The following is an 18215-nucleotide window of genomic DNA, read 5'->3' as shown; positions in this document are numbered from 1 at the left end:
GCAGTGAGAAAGCTGGAGAAGAAATTCGAGGGGTTAGAGCTTCATCACATACCCCGACTGAAAAATCAAGCGGCTGATGATTTGGCAAAAATAGGTTCCAAAAGAGAAGCCATTCCCAGCAATGTGTTTTTGGAACACATCCACACACCATCAGTTCAGGAGGATCCCTTCACTGAAGAGGCCCCGCAGCCAAAAAGTGCCACGGATCCGACTGAAGTTGAAATTCCAGCTATAGTCGACCTGATCATGGAAGTCTTGGTCATCACTCCCGACTGGACAGTACCGTACGTCACTTACATCCTAAGGAAAGAATTCCCAGAGGACGAAGAAGAGGCTCGACAGATCGTCCGTCGATCCAAGGCCTTTACAGTCATAAAGGGACAGTTGTATAGAGAAAGCGCGACTGGAGTCAGTCAGAAGTGTATAACACCAGAAGAAGGTCAGATGATCCTTAACGATATCCACTCGGGGACCTGTGGTCATCATGCGTCCTCTCGGACCATTGTGGCTAAAGCATACCGAGCGGGATTTTATTGGCCAAGGGCCAATGAAATGGCAAAAGAGATAGTCGACAAATGTGAAGGATGTCAGTATTACTCCAATATGTCGCACAAGCCCGCGTCAGCTCTGAAAACCATTCCACTCGTCTGGCCCTTCGCTGTTTGGGGGCTGGACATGGTTGGACCACTAAAAACGGGCAGGAGCGGCTTCACTCATGTGCTAGTAGCAGTCGACAAGTTCACCAAATGGATTGAAGCTAAGCCTATCAAGAATCTTGATGCTTGCACTGCTATCAGTTTCATCAGAGAGTTGATATTCAGATATGGAGTTCCGCACAGCATCATCACTGACAATGGGTCAAACTTCGATTCCGACAAATTCAGGGCCTTTTGCGCCTCTCAGGGCACACGAGTCGACTATACTTCGGTCGCTCACCCTCAGTCGAATGGACAGGCGGAAAGAGCAAACGGCCTAATTCTCAAAGGACTGAAACCTCGATTGATGCGCAATCTCAAGCACGCAGCAGGTGCATGGGTCGACGAGCTTCCATCAGTTCTTTGGGGATTGAGGACGACCCCGAACCGATCGACCGGAAGAACCCCATTCTTTCTGGTCTACGGAGCCGAAGCAGTCTTGCCGAGTGACATGCTTCACAACGCCCCTCGAGTCGAGCTCTACTCTGAAGAAGAAGCAGAACAAGCCCAGCAGGACGCAGTCGACCTCTTGGAAGAAGAAAGAGAAATGGCCATGATCCGATCGACCATCTATCAGCAAGACTTGCGTCGATTCCATGCCAGAAATGTGAAGAGTCGAGCCTTCCAAGAAGGAGACTTAGTCCTCCGCGTGGATCAGCAAAAACCACACAAACTCGCTCCTACTTGGGAAGGCCCCTTCATAGTCACCAGAGTCCTCCACAATGGAGTGTACCACCTCTACAATGTCGATCGCCAGATTGATGAGCCACGAGCCTGGAATGCGGAGCTACTCCGCCCCTTTTATACTTGAATTCTCACTCGGATGAGATGTAATAAGAAAAAACTCCTATAGTTTATTTATCAAAGACAAGAGCGTTATAATTTTCCCAGCGATTGTTATTATTTTTTTTTGTATAAGAAATCCCCCAGTGGGTGGCTTAGCTGCGAATCCGCTTCGCCTAAGTTTGTAAAAATAAAATCCTACCGAGTGGAGAGCAATCCTCCCACTCGGGGGCTTAGCTGCGAACCCGTTTCGCCTAAGTATTTAAAAATCCTACCGAGTGGAGAGCAATCCTCCCACTTGGGGGCTTAGCTGTAGTCCAGTACTCGCCTAAGTCTTCTCACTCGGAGACTTAGCTGCAGTCCGGCACTCGCCTAAGTTTGAAAAAATCCTGTCGAGTGGAGAGCAATCCTCCCACTCGGGGGCTTAGCTGCAGTCCAGTACTCGCCTAAGTCTTCTCACTCAGAGACTTAGCTGCAGTCCGGTGCTCGCCTAAGTTTGAAAAAAATCCTGTCGAGTGGAGAGCAATCCTCCCACTCGGGGGCTTAGCTGCAGCCCAGTACTCGCCTAAGTTTTCTCACTCGAAGACTTAGCTGCAGTCCGGCGCTCACCTAAGTTTGAAAAAAATCCTGTCGAGTGGAGAGCAATCCTCCCACTCGGGGGCTTAGCTGCAGCCCAGTACTCGCCTAAGTTTTCTCACTCGAAAACTTAGCTGCAATCCGGCGCTCGCCTAAGTTTGAAAAAATCCTATCGAGTGGAGAGTAATCCTCCCACTCGGGGGCTTACCTGCAGTCCAGTACTCGCCTAAGTCTTCTCACTCGGAGACTTAGCTGCAGTCCGACACTCGTCTAAGTTTGAAACAATCCTACCGAGTGGAGAGCAATCCTCCCACTCGGGGGCTTAGCTGCAGTCCAGTACTCGCCTAAGTTTTCTCACTCAGAGACTTAGCTGCAGTCCGGTACTCGCCTAAGTATTTGAAAATCCTACCGAGTGGAGAGCAATCCTCCCACTCGGGGGCTTAGCTGCAGTCTAGTACTCGCCTAAGTTTTCTCACTCGGAGACTTAGCTGCAGTCCGGTACTCGCCTAAGTATTTGAAAATCCTACCGAGTGGTGAGCAAACCTCCCACTCGGGGGCTTAGCTGCAGTCCAGTACTCGCCTAAGTTTGAAAAAATCCTACTGAGTGGAGAGCAAACCTCCCACTCGAGGGCTTAGCTGCAGTCCAGGACTCGCCTAAGTTGGAAAAAATCCTACCAAGTGGAGAGCAAACCTCCCACTCGGGGGCTTAGCTGCGGTCCAGTACTCGCCTAAGTACGAAACACATCTCAATCCTCAAGAACGATGAGGTGCAGGTCGACTGCCACCTTCTCCTGGGGAGCTTCGCCACAAATACAATGTGCGCTCCATCCCACTCTGTAGTAACGAGGTGCGGGTCGACTGCCACCTTCTCCTGGGGAGCTTCGCCACAAATACAATGTGCGCTCCGTCCTGCTCTGCAGTAACGAGGTGCGGGTCGACTGCCACCTTCTCTTGAGGAGCTTCGCCACAAATACAATGCGCACTCCATCGCCGACCCGCAAGGGCAACAAGGCGCGGGTCGACTGCTTCCTTCTCCTTCGGAGCTGCGCTACAGATACAAAATTTGTCTCGAATAAAGAACGGGTTCACTCAGCAGGGGATTCATGAAGATATTCAACGATAAACCAAGTTCAGATAAATCCTAAAGGTTCCGGACCACGGATCGAAGTGCTCAGGCATTCAGCCCGAAAGAGTTTAACGGTTACAAAACCACTGGGCATTCCGAGGCAAATTTAAGGTGAGGCATAAAAGTTTGTTCACTCCACGGGAGGAGGACTAGCAGGCTCGACGAACTCGTCTAAATCGACGCCATCGGCGATCGGAGTGGCTGCAGCGATGAAAGTCTCCATAAAAGATCGGAAGTCATGCTTATGGGTGTTGGCGACCTTGATTGCTGCCAGCTTATCTTGTCGCACCTCCTTGCAATGGACGTGAACCAAAGACAGAGCCACATCAGCGCCACACTGGGCAGAAGACTTCTTCCACTCCTGCACTCGGTCAGGGATTTCGTTAAGTCGAGTCATCAGGGACTCAAGATCATTTTGGAGCATGGCCTCTGGCCAAAGTGCCGGGTCGATCCATGACATGGCGACCTTCAGTCGAGCCAAGTAGTCCACGGCACCGTCGATGCGGGATTCCAGTCGGAGCAGATTCATGGCAGTTTCATCTTTCACGGGAGAATTGATTGGATCCAAACCTGGTTCGATCCGCCAGTCTCCTCCTCGAAGTTCTGGCAAAACTCTGCATTCACGATCCAAGAATAAGTCAATTTTCATACGCTGAGTCGACACAAAAAAAATCAGTCGGAACAAAATGTGCACCTTCAAGCTTGATGAACAACTTCTTGGCAAGGCTCCTCAGATAGCTCTCCATATCGTCCCTCCTGCGAGCGATGCCTTCCATCTTCTCGCCCAGGTTGAGGTTCTCCTTCTTCTAGCGCGAGCACTCCTTGTTGGCTTCGTTCAGAGCAGATTTCAGCTTGGTATTCTCTTCTTCCAACTGGCCGACCGAAGCCAGTTTCTGTTCAGCCAGGGCGGTTCTGTCGTCAACTTCCTTTCGAGCAGTAGCCAAATCCTGATCCTTCTTCGCCAGAGCTTCTCTCAGTTTTTCTGCAAAGAAACGATGCTTGATTTAGAAAGAGCGGAAGGGTACTCAAGCCTAAGACAGACCAGTCGACAAACTCGTCTTACCAGTGGCGTCGTCCTTGACCTTTTGCAGCTCTGTCTTGGCCAGCTCCAAGTCAAGGTTCAGTTGAATCTGCTATTTCTCCAAGTCAGCAAAGCGAGCTCCAAGATCACAAGATTTCTAAAATCAAAGGGGAGAAGTTATTTTACAGCGAAAAACGACAAAGACATTAAGTACTAAGACTACGGTCGACTGCCCGTAGTCCACCATAGTCTCGGGGACTACACCCAGTGGGTGCACTTTGCGTGCCCCCACCGGTTCTGATCCCACTCGACCGGCCCGCCGGAGTCGAGTGCAGGGAGTAAAAAAAAGGAGAGAAAGTAGAACTCAGACCACAGTCGACTGCCAGCAGTCAACCGCGGTCTCGGGGACTACACCCAGTGGGTGCACTTGGCATGCCCCCACCGGTTCTGATCCCACTCGACCAGATCGAGTGGAAGAGACAAACTACCAATTCGGTTTACACTCGACAAAATACAAAGACTACAGTCGACTGCCAGCAGTCCACCGTAGTCTCGGGGACTACACCCAGTGGGTGCACTCAGCGTGCCCCCATTAGTTCAAAAATTTAATCGACGCACCCAGTGGGTGTACAGATACAAAGATTTTCGGAAAGAGTCTTCAGATAGCATATCCTAACAGAACAAGCGACGACCAACTAACCCGAACATTGCTCTGGAGAGCCGAGCTGGCATCGTAGGCGGCTTGGCTGGCGTCCCGCACCGTCTTTGTCTTCTCCATCATAATGCCCGCCTGGCGTATGGCTTCCCTGGAAGCATTTACCTCGTCCTCTGGGACATGATGGGTCGCAAAAACTGAAGGCGGGTCGACAGGGGCCTGAGCAGTCGGCGGGGAAGGCAAGGCACTCGACAATGGCACGACGAAGGTAACAGAACCCCGATTGGCATCGCCAGCGTCCTGAACGACTGGCTCCGCCCTCAGCGTTGATTGTGGCACCTCGCTCGCAGGAGCTTGCCTATTTTTCCTCGTCAAAGGCCTCTCGGGCTCTTCATCATCATCATCATCAGGGAGGTCAATAATGTTAGGGGCTGTTCAAAGTTCAATCGACAAAATCACATCACCCAATGGTACACATTGCAGTTGAATCGACCAAAATAAAGAAAGTATGGCAGAAATCATACCCAGATTAGAAGTGACCGCATCCTCCATCACCTCATCATCGTCCCTGTAAGCTGAGGTCCCGGAAGTAGCAGCGCTGACAGTTCCAAAGTTTGTCCGGTTAAAACAAGAAAAACAAACAGCACAGGGCGTCGAGTAAATATGAAGGGAGACACTCACGCGGAAGCGATGGGGATGTCAATCTTAATCTTCGGCAATGCCTTCCGAAGCTTCGGCCCTGCGACTTTGGGATGCTTTGACGCTTTTTCAGTCGGAGTTGGCGAAGAGGTCCGAGGACGCTTTGAAGACTGACCAGCTTGAGCAATCGCCTTTTCACGGGCGCTCGGTCGTTCTTGGTCAAGTTTGGACCGCCTCTCCCTGCGAGGAGGCGACTCGACTTCTTCTTCGTCACTTGGATCGTCGCTTTCTTCGTCCCCTCCACCGTCAGACTCCCATTCGCCACTGTCGCCGCCGCTCGCTTCTCCTTCCGGGTCCTGCTCTTGCTCTCCGTTGGGCATTGAATACATTTCAATAATGGCCTGAAAGAAAGCAGGAAGAACAAAGTCAGTCGACTCAGTATAGGCAGCTGCGCGAGTGAATTCAGATTACAAACAAAAGCTCAGAATCGAACCTTCTCTGGTACATGAGACTGGTCGAATGGAGGAACTCTCCTGGCTCCCCTGGGGTTGTCCTTGTTCCCGGTCATGCCCGACAGCCACTTCTCCAGTGTGTCGTCATCGACCTCCTCCGGGTGAATCCGAGTGGAGTCTTCAAGACCCGAATACATCCACATCAGATGGTCTCGGGCTTGAAGAGGCTGGATGCGCCGCTGAAGGAAGACCTCCAAGAGATCCATACCGGTGACCCCGTCACAGATAAGCTGGACCACTCGCTCTACCAGCACCCTCACCTGCGCCTTCTCCTCCGGGAGCACCTTCAAAGGGGAGGGTTTCCTCACTCGGTCCATGGTGAAAGGAGGGAGGCCAGTCGACTGCCCTGGCATCGACTGGTCTTTGCAGTAAAACCAGGTCGACTACCATCCGCGAACTGAGTCGGGAAGAATCATGGCCGGAAAGGAACTTTTCCCTCTCATCTGGACACCAAGACCCCCACACATCTGAATCACTTGAGTCCTCTCGTCACTCAGATTAGCCTTTTTCACCGTCTGGGAGCGACAAGTGACAATGTGCTTGAAAAGGCCCCAGTGAGGCCGACAACCCAGGAAATTCTCACACAGAGAAACAAAAGCGGCGAGATAAACGATTGTGTTGGGAGTGAAGTGGTGGAGTTGTGCCCCAAAGAAGTTCAGAAATCCCCGAAAGAAAGGGTGAGGAGGCAAGGAAAATCCACGGTCGACGTGGGTGGCAAGGAGAACGCGCTCACCCTCCCGAGGTTGCGGCTCGGATTCCTTCCCTGGAAGCCGCGCTGATTCATAGGGGATCAGCCCTCCTTCGGCTAGGTCGTCGAGGTCTTCTTGGGTGATCGTTGAGCGGATCCAGTCGCCCTGGATCCAGCCCTTCGGCAGGCCGGTTCGCGAGGAGGATCTGCCCCGACTGGTCGCCTTCCCCTTCGACCTCGCCGTCGCCTTCTTCGCCCGCTCTAGAGCCGCCGTCTTCTCCTTCCCCATCGTCGCCGGCGAAACGCATACGGAGCGGTGGCGCTGGGGCGAAAGCGAGCGCGGCGAGGGAGCGTGAAGAGGAGAAGAGATAATGGGGACGCACTGTTCGAAGAGGCCCCGGTCCGACGCCTTATATGAGGCCGCTTCCGAGTGGCTGACTGGTAGGCTCGGGCGGCCCTGTCAAATCCCGTAACAATCGCGCGCGTGATACGTGGCGAAAAAGGTGACACGGGGATCGAGGCGGCTCCGCTCTATCCCATCCGATTACTGCGGCCTCCCCCGTCCCGCGCACTTCCCAAAATTCGGATCCCGCGAAATCTGCGGGCAGCAGAACAACTTGTCAGACCGAAGATCTCCTCCGCACCGTCACTCGGAGCCTTTCAAGTAAAGAAACTCACTCGACAAAAAGCTAAGAATGGATCAAGGGACTGAAAAGGAAGTTGCTGTCATCACTCAGGTTCATTGATCCGAAACCAGATATGCTCATGGCATGAAAAATGAGTCGGGAAAATCCCAACTCCTTCCCCACTCAAACCTCGATCCATTTGGGGGCTAATGACGAAGCTATGTACCTAGGGTAGGGGCATGGACCTGTCCAAACTGCCCTACCCAAGGACATCTCTAGAAGAAATCACCTTTCAATCGACTTGAAGGTGTTCCACTTGACAGACTGACATTCGACCAAGAAGCGATCACTCGACCAAGACCAAACCACTCGACGGCCAGGAGACCTAAAGGCACTCCGCATGCTAAGGGTCGGTTATTAAGTAGCCTTTATGGTCATCATAGCACTTTATTAGGGGCGTTACCAGCAACGCCCGACCTTAATGTATTTAAAACCCTGCATAACTGAGGGCCGGAGGGGTCCGACGAACTCTATATAAGCCACCCCCCTCCTCAGTGTAAAGGGTTCGCACCCCTGTAAACCATACACGCATAATCCAGTCGACCGCCTCCGGGCTCCGAGACGTAGGGCTATTACTTCCTCCGAGAAGGGCCTGAACTCGTAAACCTCGTGTGCTTACAACTTCTCCATAGCTAAGATCTTGCCTCTCCATACTTACCCCCCTATATTACTGTCAGACTTAGAACCACGACATCGGCCACTGACTCGTCGCTGTCCGCGCACCCGACTTTTGTCTCTACCTGCATGGCGCGGGCGCAGACACAGGAGGCACGGTCGTCGACGGCAGCGATGACGCCCGTGCCGCTGTGCTCCCCGCCATGCCGGCGTGGAGCGACTCGCCACTCCGCATGGAGTGGCCCTGGAGCGGCGAGTTGCTGAACCACGTGGCGGCTTGGGGCGCAACTTGCTCCGTCGGGTCAGGCGCGGGACGTGGAGCAGAGAGCTGCCTCGCTCGTATCCGGTGGGCCACCCAGGTGGCTTGTATGCGGGAGAACTGCTGTTCAAAAGCCATCGAAAGAGTGGTGAAGGAGAAGATGGGGAGCGACGAAGGGGTGTGGTTGTTGCCCGGCTTCTCGCCTCGTTCAAATAGAGGGCGGAGGGAGATGTTCGGCCAGCGTTGCATTTAATGTCGCCCCGCTCATGAATGGACGTGTGACCGGAGTAGATTTCCCGACTTTCACGTGGAGTTAATGAAGGCACATGAATGCGCGAGGAGGCGTATTCAGCCGGGCGTGCAGCGGGCGGCGCCCTCGGCCGGCACGCCGATTCATTGGTGGAGACGGTGAGAGGCGTATTCAGCCGGGCGTGCAGCGGGCGGCGCCCTCGGCAGGCACGCCGATTCATTTGTGGAGACAGTGAGAGGCGTATTCAGCCGTGCGTGCAGCGGGCGGCGCCCTTGGCCGGCACGCCAATTCATTGGTGGAAACAGTGAGAGGTCACGTCCGCTCTGAGCCGTCTTCAATGCGGGGCGACACGCTCTAAAGCGGCATGAATGCGAGCAGCTGGCGTCAGAAGGAGCGCGCGCCCGCGAATAAGGAAGGTTTTTTTTATGGGCCAGGACGATGAAAAACGGGTTTGAAAGCGGTTCAGACTCCCACAAACTCTTCCAATTTTATTTCCGGCCTGTGAAAAAAATCAGGTCTGGACCGCCCCGTAAAAAGATACAGATCAACGTGAGATGACTTCCACGATCCATACAATACGTTTTGCACGGTTACGTGAGGTTTACGGGTCTGGCTTAGAGATGCGCTAATTTTCAGACTGTTACGCAATCTCGGTATAGTGCTCCGTCGACAAAACCCCGAGAGGACGCAGGACTGACTGCCACGGGCCCGCGGCGTAGGGGACGGGGATGCAGCACAACTTGATTTGAACGCGTAGGATCGACAAAGAAAATTGGTGTATAAGAAAAAGCAGATTCTCGCCAAAAAACAAGACAGATGTCCGGCCGGTCAACGGGTGGGAACCGGCGAGGATTCATAATTTATCACCTGAGTTAGCTGGGCGGCTGGCGCGGTGGGGTTGACATTGAAACCAAGCACGCCCCGTTGCTCAATTGACAATTGAATGCCGTTTGGAATTCGTCCGACCAGGCAGTGGGCATGTGCCATCTCAACCACTGCATTTCATTTCTCGTCGTGCAAGTTTTTAAGACCATTTTTCAGATCAAATGCAGACCAGTTCAGGCTGGCCGGCATTATATATGAGGGACCATATCGGCATGGAAGCAACCGCATGTTATAGAGATCAAGTTATTGGCATTGCGTCGTTGCCGCACTTAAACAATGGATGGACGGATCACGGATGGATAGACAGCTAGGCCGTCGCACTGGCGTGAGATAAGCTAAGAAATTCTCCCACCGAGGGCGCTCCTCCGCTGCTGATTGCTGCCGCGTCGGCAGTCCACCCAGACCAAACGGCCCACACTTCCTTTCTACCCGCTCGCACCGATCCTTTTTTTTTTTTGCGAATGAAAATGAGCCGATGGTTGCTTTACCCTGCACGAGAGTGGAGATGGTCCGGTCGTCTTTCCGAGAGAAACACGGGATCGATCGATCGTTCGTCGTCGCTGTCCGAAATCACATGATGCGGTTTGACCCCCTCCTGTCGCCCGCGTACCAAACGGGTTCGCGCTCCTCCGTCACGACTCGACGGGTCGATTTTCTCTACGCGACTCCATCTACTACTATACCCCACTTTCATGCACGAGCAAATGCAGAAACAGTTGGTAAAATATCTGTACGTTTCAAATAGTCAGAGAGAGACAGTGCGACTTGTGCTGGCGCAAGCGGCCAAAAAAAAAAAAGCCTCACGCGTCCGTCTGTAGCTCCGGCAAGCCGACGCCGCTGCCGAAGCTGCTTCGAACGTCACGGGCGGCAGCCAGCCAGCCAGCCGCCGGGAGCGGAAGGGGGCTCTGCCGCGACGAGACATTCATTCCCCCCTTCCACGCGCCCGCAGTCTTCTCATCTCATCTCATCTCATCGTCTTTCGGAAAAGAAAAAGAAAGCAAGGCCTCGGGAGGGAGGGACAGACCAAAAGCAAGAGGTTAAAAAATACTAGTTGCGCACACAGTTTCCTCCCACCCCCCGCCGTCCCGTCCGCCCGCCCCATTTCCGCGTCTCGGCGTGCGGAAGTCAACCCCAACCCACCCCCGAGAGCCCCGCGGCCCGCAGGAAATCGCCGCGAATCCGGCGGCCATGTTCGGCGACTCCGACGGATCCAAGGACCCCGGCGCCGCGCCGCCGCCCGCCGACCAGCCCTTCCCCAACCGCGAGCTCACCCTCAGCAGCTACCTCTGCGACAAGCCCACCCTCGCCTCCGCCGCCGCCGCCGAGGCCGCTGCTTCCGCGGCCGCCGCGGCATCCGCAGCGGCGCCGGGCCCCTCCTCGCCTCCCAACCCCAACCCCGCCGCCGACGCCGCGGCCGACGCCGCCAACGCCAAGCTCTGCGTGGAGCGCGACTTCCTCCACCTCTCCGCGCCCAAGCGCGGCGATCCCCCCGGGGACGACTCCTCCGTGGTCGGCGGGAAGAAGCCCCGCCTCGACTCCCTGCAGCTCTCGCTCTCCCTCCCGTCCGACGGGCCCGGGCAGGGGCAGGCGCAGCCGCAGCAGCAGCTCCCGTCGGCCCCCGCCGCCGATGGAGATCTCCGGGCCGCGTCGGCCGGCGCCGCCGCCGCGCCGCCCCCAAGGCGGACCTACAGCGCCACCACGGGCCGCACCCGGAGCATCAACTCCGACGACATGTCCTACTCCTACTCCATGTTCTCGCACAACCCCAGCTGCTCCCTCACGCACAACTCCACCGACATCTACGCCGCCGGGGAGGGCACCAACGGCTCCGTGCACAGCCGATTCAATTTCCGCCCCATGGGGGACGGCAGCGTCGCCTTCGCCACGCCGCCGATGAAGGAGGGCACCTCCGCCTTCTTCCCCACCGAGCTCCCCGCCAAGATGGCGGCGGGCAGCGCCGGTGGCAGCTTCGACGGCGGCCGCGGCGGGCATACGTCGCGGCCTGATAGGATCCTGCGGGACATCGTGTCTGACTCCGTGTCGGCCATGGCGCATGTGCTGCAGGAGTTCCCCAGCGAGTCCCTGGAGGTGCTGCGGGCGGCGGTGCGGAGCATGGTCGACGCTCCGGAGAAGAGGGACGACCTGGCCAGCCTGCAGCGGAGGCTGGAGCGCCGGTCGGACCTGACGGCCGAGGCACTGGCGCGGGCCAACAGGACGCAGTTGGAGATCCTGGTGGCCATCAAGACTGGTTCGGCCGCGTTCGTCACCGGCAAGGGCCGCGTACCGAGCAGCGAGCTCGTGGAGATGTTCCTCATGACACGGTGCCGCAACCTCAACTGCAAGAGCATGCTGCCTGTGGACGATTGCGAGTGTAAGATTTGCTCCAGCAACAAAGGGTTCTGTGGAGCATGTATGTGCCCGGTGTGCCACAAGTTCGACTGTGCTGCAAATACCTGCAGCTGGGTCGGTTGTGATGTTTGCGGCCATTGGTGCCATGCCGCATGCGGTCTGGAGAGGAACTTGATCAGACCAGGCCCGACGCTGAAGGGGCCGATAGGGACGACTGAGATGCAGTTCCAGTGTCTTGGTTGCAGCCATTCTTCTGAGATGTTTGGATTTGTTAAGGAGGTGTTCAACTGTTGCGCAGAGAACTGGAATGCTGAGACGCTGATGAAAGAGCTAGATGTTGTCAGGAAGATATTTGCTGCTAGTGATGATTTTGAGGGGAAGGGGCTTCATGCCAAGGCTGAAGAGGTCCTCAGCATGCTTTCAAAGAAAGTTATCTCCCTGCCGGATGCATTGAACAACATGCTGCAATTCTTCAAATGTGAGATCTCTTTACTTTATTACATTCTAAAGCACCATGTTACAAACTTGAGTTCTCTAAATGAATTATTACTTGCTTTATTATTTGTGTTAGCATGATCATGTCACATCTGCATACACTTTCCATGTGGGTCCCTCCTTTGAACTGCTTGGAAATGCGATCATTATGTATATTTTGTGCGACACGCCATCTCTGTCAGTCATGTTAGGTATTCACAGTTTCTTCTGTTTGACCCATATTCGGGGAATCCATTTGCTGTGGCACTACAACTCTGGCATTGCTCAGTCATTGTTAGGTGTTCACAATTTGTTTCCGGTTGTCACATATTTGGGAAATCCTTTTGTTATGCATGGCCACATCATCGGTACATTTGTTGATATGCACAATGAACTTCCAGTCATTTAGCACTGCAATAAGGGCAAAGCTGGATAGTGTTTTGGCCGAGTGACTTTGATTGAATTGAGTTTGAAAGGAAAAAAATGATTATAGCATTAAGCCAATGGCTCTAAATGAACGAGTTAACCTTGAATATCTTTCTTTTGCCAACAGTAGCTTTCTTGAACTCTGTTGGAAAACATATTGCTCCTACTGAACCATGAACAGTTAAGGGTTCCAAAATGCGATGTTGGGCATGATGTAAGAATCAAAATGCGTATTCTGTTGAGACTAAATCTATTATAATACTCCCACCTCTCCAAATACAACTAAAATCTGGTGTCATTATATATGTTCTTTTAGAGCAATGGAAAATAATTCCGACATAGTTTTATATAATTTCTCAGGTACCACAGCTCTAATTAATCTTTATGTTTTCACAGATGGCGTTACCGACTGCTCTGTTACTGGCAGCAAGTCCAAAGGCATATTGGCAGCAAATCAGGCGAGCCAATCTACGATTCCCCTTCTATCTCCGACCATCAGTCCACCCAAATCCTTCAATTTCAATGCCAGCACCTCCATTCTCGACTCACAGATTGATGCGCTCAAGACCAGCCCAAAGTCCCTCTCTATTGAACCCCGTTTTGGCTCCAGCTCAAACCCGCTTGCAATTGAACCCCGTTTTGGCGCCAGCTCGAAGCCGCTGTCCGTCGATTCCCGTTTCGGCGCCAGCCCGAAGCCGCTGTCCGTTGATTCCCGTTTCAACGCCAGCCCAAAGCCGCTGTCCATTGATTCCCATTTCAGTGCCAGCCCGAAGCCGCTCTCTATCGAGCCTCATTTCAGCACCACCTCAAAGGACGACGAAGCCTCCACCCTCGAGACCGTCGTCAAGTGCAAGGAAGCCGAAGCAAAACTGTTCCAGAAGCTGGCTGACGACGCCCGGAAGGAGGTGGAGAACTACCGGCAGATGGTCCGCAACAGAATCCAGAGCATGGAGGAGGAGTACGCGTCGAAGGTGGCGAAGCTGTGCTTCCAGGAGGCGGAGGAGAAGAGGAGGAAGAAGATGGAGGAGCTCAAGACGCTGGAGAACTCGCACTACGACTACCACAAGATGAAGCTGCGGATGCAGACCGAGATCCAGGGCCTGCTCGAGCGGATGGAGGCCACAAAGAAGATGTGGGTGTAGAGAGGAAGCCCGGTAAAAAAACAAAAAATCACCACCTGCTGCTCCTGAATGCCTGGAGATGCGTTGCTGTTGTTGTCCATTAGAGTGGAATGGTTTCTAAACCAAAGCTGCTGTGTTCCATCTGTAATCTGTTCTTTTTTACTACCCGTTGTTAACTGTTGTTATAAAGCGGAGGAGGCCTAACCTTGCGCCGGCGGATATAACTTGACAGCATTTTCAGTTCATTGCTTGCCCATTGCCTGATGGTGTGCAGAGTGCAGTCGTTGGGTCATGACCTCTGCATTCAGCCCCATGCTGTGCTACTATGCTATGCTACAATTGGCATCGTCGTCATGAGAATATTTCAACTTCCCAGCGTGTCATTTTCTCCTCTCTTTTTCGATGTTTTTCTCCCTGGGCAGGTCAGGCCACACTGTTGGTGTGCGCGTTGTGATCCCGCGTGGATTTTCTTGTTCGGTTGTTGGCCTGGCCCTGATCCTGGTCACAGCTACAGGCTGCAACTCCTGTTAGGACATCATGGTCCGACAGCAGCAGCGATGGCCTCGACCTCGACCCGTCGCTCACCGTCGTACCACTCCGGCTCCGCCGCCGAGAGCGACGGCGAGGGCGGCGTGTCGACGCCGCACTGGCCGGGACGGGGAGTCTCACACGACAGCATTATTAGCAAGGAAAAGGGGAAAAAACATTCTGGAGTTCATGGACACAGCAACATGATTTTGATTGATCACATGAATCTTTATACCGCGGGAAGTTGTAGGTAGGGTACACGCTACTACCAATACCACAGAAGAGCACCAAAACTGTACAGAAATACTTCCACGAGCGTACCTACGTACGCACGCGCGCATGAAACAAATACGGGTCGTCGTCTACCATCATGGTCCGTTGATCGACGTCGGGAGCCTGACGAGTTGCACCAACCTAGCAGTACGTAATGGCGTAGCGATCGACGGCGTACGGGCGGCGGCTAGAGTCTAAGCGTGAGGTCGGGCTCCTCGTCGGCCTGCACCACGACGCTGCCGCTGCCGCTGCTGCTGCCGAAGTTGGGGCCGGAGTGGAGGAGGGGGAGCACGCCGGCGCCCGGCGGCGGCGGCCTGAAGCTGCCGGGCCACCCGAAGCTGACCTCCTCGTCGCCGCCCACGAGGAACGGCATCGGGCCCAGCAGCGCCCGCGCGCGCGCCGGCGTGGCCGCGAGGACGGCGGCGTCCTGCTGCTGGTGCTGGTGCTGCTGCCGCTCCGCCTGCGCCGCCGCGCCCTGGAGCGCCGACGCGTGCGCCTGGATGCCGATGGGGTACAGCCCGGGGGAGCCGTAGAGCGGGAGGGAGGCCACGTCGGCGTAGCCGTAGGGGTAGGCCTCCAGCCGGTGCACCGCGCGCCGGGCCAGCGTGCGCTCCCGCCGGTGCGCGTTCTGGTGCCCGCCCAGCGCCTGCGAGCTGAAGAACTTCCTCTGGCAGTAGTTGCAGGTGAACACCCGCGTCGGCTCGCGCGCGGCCTGCGCGCCGCCGTTGCTGTCGGTGGTGCTCGACTCGGCGGTCGTCGTGGCGGCGGCGGTCGCGGTGACGGTGAGCGATAGGTCGAGGGCGAGCTTGGGGCGGGAGGAGGTGTTGGACGCCTCGTTGTTGTTGGACGCCGCCTGGCTGCTGATCTCGGACACCTGATCCTCACACGCTTCTTGGACGCCGCTGCCGCTCTTCATCTCTGAACAATCTCTCCCTGTCTTCTTCCTCTCGCTGCACTTCGTTTGCTCCTTTATCTATCTCTCACCTGCATGCGTCCAGAGAACAAGCCAAGTCATGTAAGCAAGTGCATGTGTTCTTCTGTACTTGGTGAGATGATTTGATGCATAAAACTGAAAAGGATCTCTTGTTTCTAGTCTCGGCTGCACTCATTGACTCACTCACCACAGTTGTACAAGGATAAAATAGCATGTGTTGCTCTTGTCAGTGCGGTGATCATGACAGACTGAATCTTAGACATGGGAGTGCTTGCAGTTAGACAGCCCTGTGGATAAGCACTATGGAGTCTGAATTGACACACCTTTTGTTCTCCGAAATTGCTTCGGGCTTACGTGATTCCGAAGACGACTGTTCATTATGCTGTCGAAATAGGAATCTAAGCAAATAGTTCAGATTTATCCAGATGACTAGAGGGCTGCTAGAGGAGCACAAGCAGAATTTTTCAAGCTTCATGTGTGCTGAATAACTGAATGTGTCTGAATGTGGAGTGCAGTCAGATCAAGACAAGTATCCGATCCATTGCTAAGCCTGGATATGCTGCCTCTGATGCCAAATCAGAGGACAAACAGATGAAAAGCGTGGCCTCTTTTCCGGTCCGGGAATCTCTAAAACGGAACCTTATCTGAAAGAAAGAAAAGGGCCCAAGAATAGCACATTGAGTTGTTGTCATGAAAAGATGGAAGCCCTGGTGTTCCCATCCAAAACCCCTGTGGTGTTTCTGGAGATCTGATGAGAGCACGAATATAAATGCTGGACAGCTACGCCGAATTCACCAACAAAGAATGCTTTTTTGTCAAAGAGGCCCAGGAAACAAGGCTTCCCTGGTGGTGTTTTTTATGTGCCTGCTACAGGTGATCTGATGCTGGTGTTTCTGAAGGCCACTTGATTGGCATGGACTTGTTTTTGTCCATGCCATTGCAAATATCACCAGATCACCACTACTACCAGACTGCATTACAAATAAGCTGAACAACACCAACCCTATAGGTTCGAATTGTGCATCGTGGTACTACTCGATGGCAACTGGAGTAATAATACTAAGAATTAATTTTGGGAAAAGTAGTGTCATGCACCACAGCTTAGTTATGGAGTAGTATCTTATTTAGGAGATATATAAATAATTGAGGCACTTGGACCAGGAGATTTGCCAATTTTGGCAAGACACATGAAGCAAGAAAACATAATTATTCAGAGAAGAGACTGCCAAATCCCATCAACTCTATGTATGTATAAAGAACAAAACCCTGATGGAGCGACGTGCTACCAACCGGCGGAGCAGGAGTGGGCGTGGACTGGAGCGCACACGAACTAGATTCACACCACCGCAATATATTTGTAACCAAAAAAAAAAGCCCATGCTTGACTTGAATGAAGCATCAAAGCAAAATTACTTGAAAGATCTTAATAACTAGACCGAATTGTGGTGAACCCCCTTGAGCCGCCGAACAAGACATGCGTGCACGAAGAATTACTCTACTCAGAACCGAGAAGGCAAGAACGGATGAAGTGAAAAAAGAAAACGCCGGAATCAAGAAGAGAAAGAAGATGAGGAAAAGCAGTAGAGATGCATGCGCTTCTGCGAGGAGAAGAACCGAATTAATTACCTCAAGCACACCCCTCCTTGCGTCTCCGATCAGCCCCACACCACTCGCGAAGAAGATCTGAAGAAGGAACCCCGTAAGTCAGGCCATGGCTCCCCGCGTCCAAGACCTAGCGCCGCCTGCGCGCACCGACTCGAAAGGGGGGAGGAAGGGGGAGAGGCGAAGTGAGGAGGAAGGAGGGGAGGGCAGGCGGGCAGGCAGGAAGGTGGTGTGTTCAGTTAAAGTGGCGGCACCCCCACTCGGACGCGAGCCCACCGTGGTGCTTAATTGTGGAGGAATGCAGAGGTTTGGTCTGGTAAATTACTGGTAGGGGGGGGATGGGACGGGAGACAGTGGTCAGAGCTGGGAAGTGGTACAAGAAAAGGATGCATCTCGTCTGATACAACAACACAAGGATGAGATGAGATGAGATGAGATGAGATGAGATGAGACTGGGCAATGGGCAATGGGCATACACACCCACACACACGCGCGCTTCTGGCTTTCCTTTCTACTCCTGCTTTCCCTTGTACCATGGCCATCGGTGGCCACTAGCGCCACCACCGTCCGAGAAAAGCAGCCGGAAAGCGCCCCACAATTGCTAGACAATTCAGGCTGGGGCTGCTCCTTCCTTCCTGGTCTAGCCTAGCTAGGGCTAGCAGCCCCTTGTTTATTCCCGGGGTTAAGTGTGCTCCATCTACCCATCCATCCAGTACTACACGATAACAATTATAATTACTAGGCAAAAAAAAAACTGGAGCAAAATAGTACTACTAGTGTGTAGAAAAATAAAAAGAGGGGTCGAAAAGGATGATGATGCGCGTGAGGTGTGTGTGTGTGCAAGATGTGAGAGAGGAGAGTTGCAGGGGGACCAGAGGGTGGCATGATGCTTTAGTCAGGGGTGAGTCAGGATTGTGCCCTTTTTCCGTTGCGCATTGCGGTGAAGCCAGCTCTGGTTGCTGCGCAACATGACATGCCGATGCCATGCCTGCCTCCGACTCCCAGTTTATTACTGGTACTTGCTCGCCGCGTGTACTTGCTTGGGTTTGCTTGGGCGGTGGCCGGTGTACTTCCGCTCATTTTATTTATTTATTTATTTTTTCTTCTGTCGTCTGTGC

At 53.8% G+C, this 18215-nt stretch overlaps 3 protein-coding genes across 3 annotated transcripts; 1 reads left to right on the top strand and 2 right to left on the bottom strand.

Moving 5' to 3' along the window:
• Positions 1-4859: 4859 nt before the first annotated feature.
• LOC147976316 (uncharacterized) lies at positions 4860-5884 on the bottom strand. Its single transcript, XM_087520823.1, has 3 exons — positions 5538-5884; positions 5381-5454; positions 4860-5287 (listed from the first exon to the last, which is right to left on the bottom strand). Exons 1-3 carry the CDS (start codon positions 5882-5884, stop codon positions 4860-4862), a joined length of 849 nt encoding a protein of 282 aa, XP_087376949.1.
• A 4405-nt stretch (positions 5885-10289) lies between these two features.
• On the top strand, positions 10290-14005 carry TTA1 (class I heat shock protein, putative (DUF1423)). Its single transcript, XM_048715892.2, has 2 exons — positions 10290-12217; positions 13036-14005. Exons 1-2 carry the CDS (start codon positions 10579-10581, stop codon positions 13779-13781), a joined length of 2385 nt encoding a protein of 794 aa, XP_048571849.2. The 5' UTR covers positions 10290-10578; the 3' UTR covers positions 13782-14005.
• Positions 14006-14478: 473 nt separating this feature from the next.
• LOC125552371 (zinc finger protein 7) lies at positions 14479-17584 on the bottom strand. Its single transcript, XM_048715893.2, has 2 exons — positions 17122-17584; positions 14479-15545 (listed from the first exon to the last, which is right to left on the bottom strand). The coding sequence occupies exon 2, from the start codon at positions 15475-15477 to the stop codon at positions 14749-14751; it is 729 nt and encodes a 242-aa protein (XP_048571850.1). The 5' UTR covers positions 15478-15545; positions 17122-17584; the 3' UTR covers positions 14479-14748.
• Between the last annotated feature and the right edge of the window lie 631 nt (positions 17585-18215).

Source organism: Triticum urartu, chromosome 4A, assembly GCF_056163025.1.
Source record: "Triticum urartu cultivar PI428250 chromosome 4A, HENAU_Tu73, whole genome shotgun sequence".
Lineage (NCBI taxonomy): Eukaryota > Viridiplantae > Streptophyta > Magnoliopsida > Poales > Poaceae > Triticum > Triticum urartu.
The sequence above is the reverse complement of the archived record's forward strand: the minus strand, read 5'-3'. Positions and strand labels throughout refer to the sequence as shown.

Excerpts from the sequence above, each read along its gene's own strand:
- LOC125552371 (XM_048715893.2), bottom strand. The coding sequence starts at position 15,477 with ATGAAGAGCGGCAGCGGCGTCCAAGAAGCGTGTGAGGATCAGGTGTCC.
- LOC147976316 (XM_087520823.1), bottom strand. The coding sequence starts at position 5,884 with ATGTATTCAATGCCCAACGGAGAGCAAGAGCAGGACCCGGAAGGAGAA. Across the intron at positions 5,455-5,537 it reads GACATCCCCATCGCTTCCGC|CGCTGCTACTTCCGGGACCT; the intron begins GTGAGTGTCTCC and ends TGGAACTGTCAG. Across the intron at positions 5,288-5,380 it reads TGCGGTCACTTCTAATCTGG|CCCCTAACATTATTGACCTC; the intron begins GTATGATTTCTG and ends AACTTTGAACAG.
- TTA1 (XM_048715892.2), top strand. The coding sequence starts at position 10,579 with ATGTTCGGCGACTCCGACGGATCCAAGGACCCCGGCGCCGCGCCGCCG. Across the intron at positions 12,218-13,035 it reads CATGCTGCAATTCTTCAAAT|ATGGCGTTACCGACTGCTCT; the intron begins GTGAGATCTCTT and ends ATGTTTTCACAG.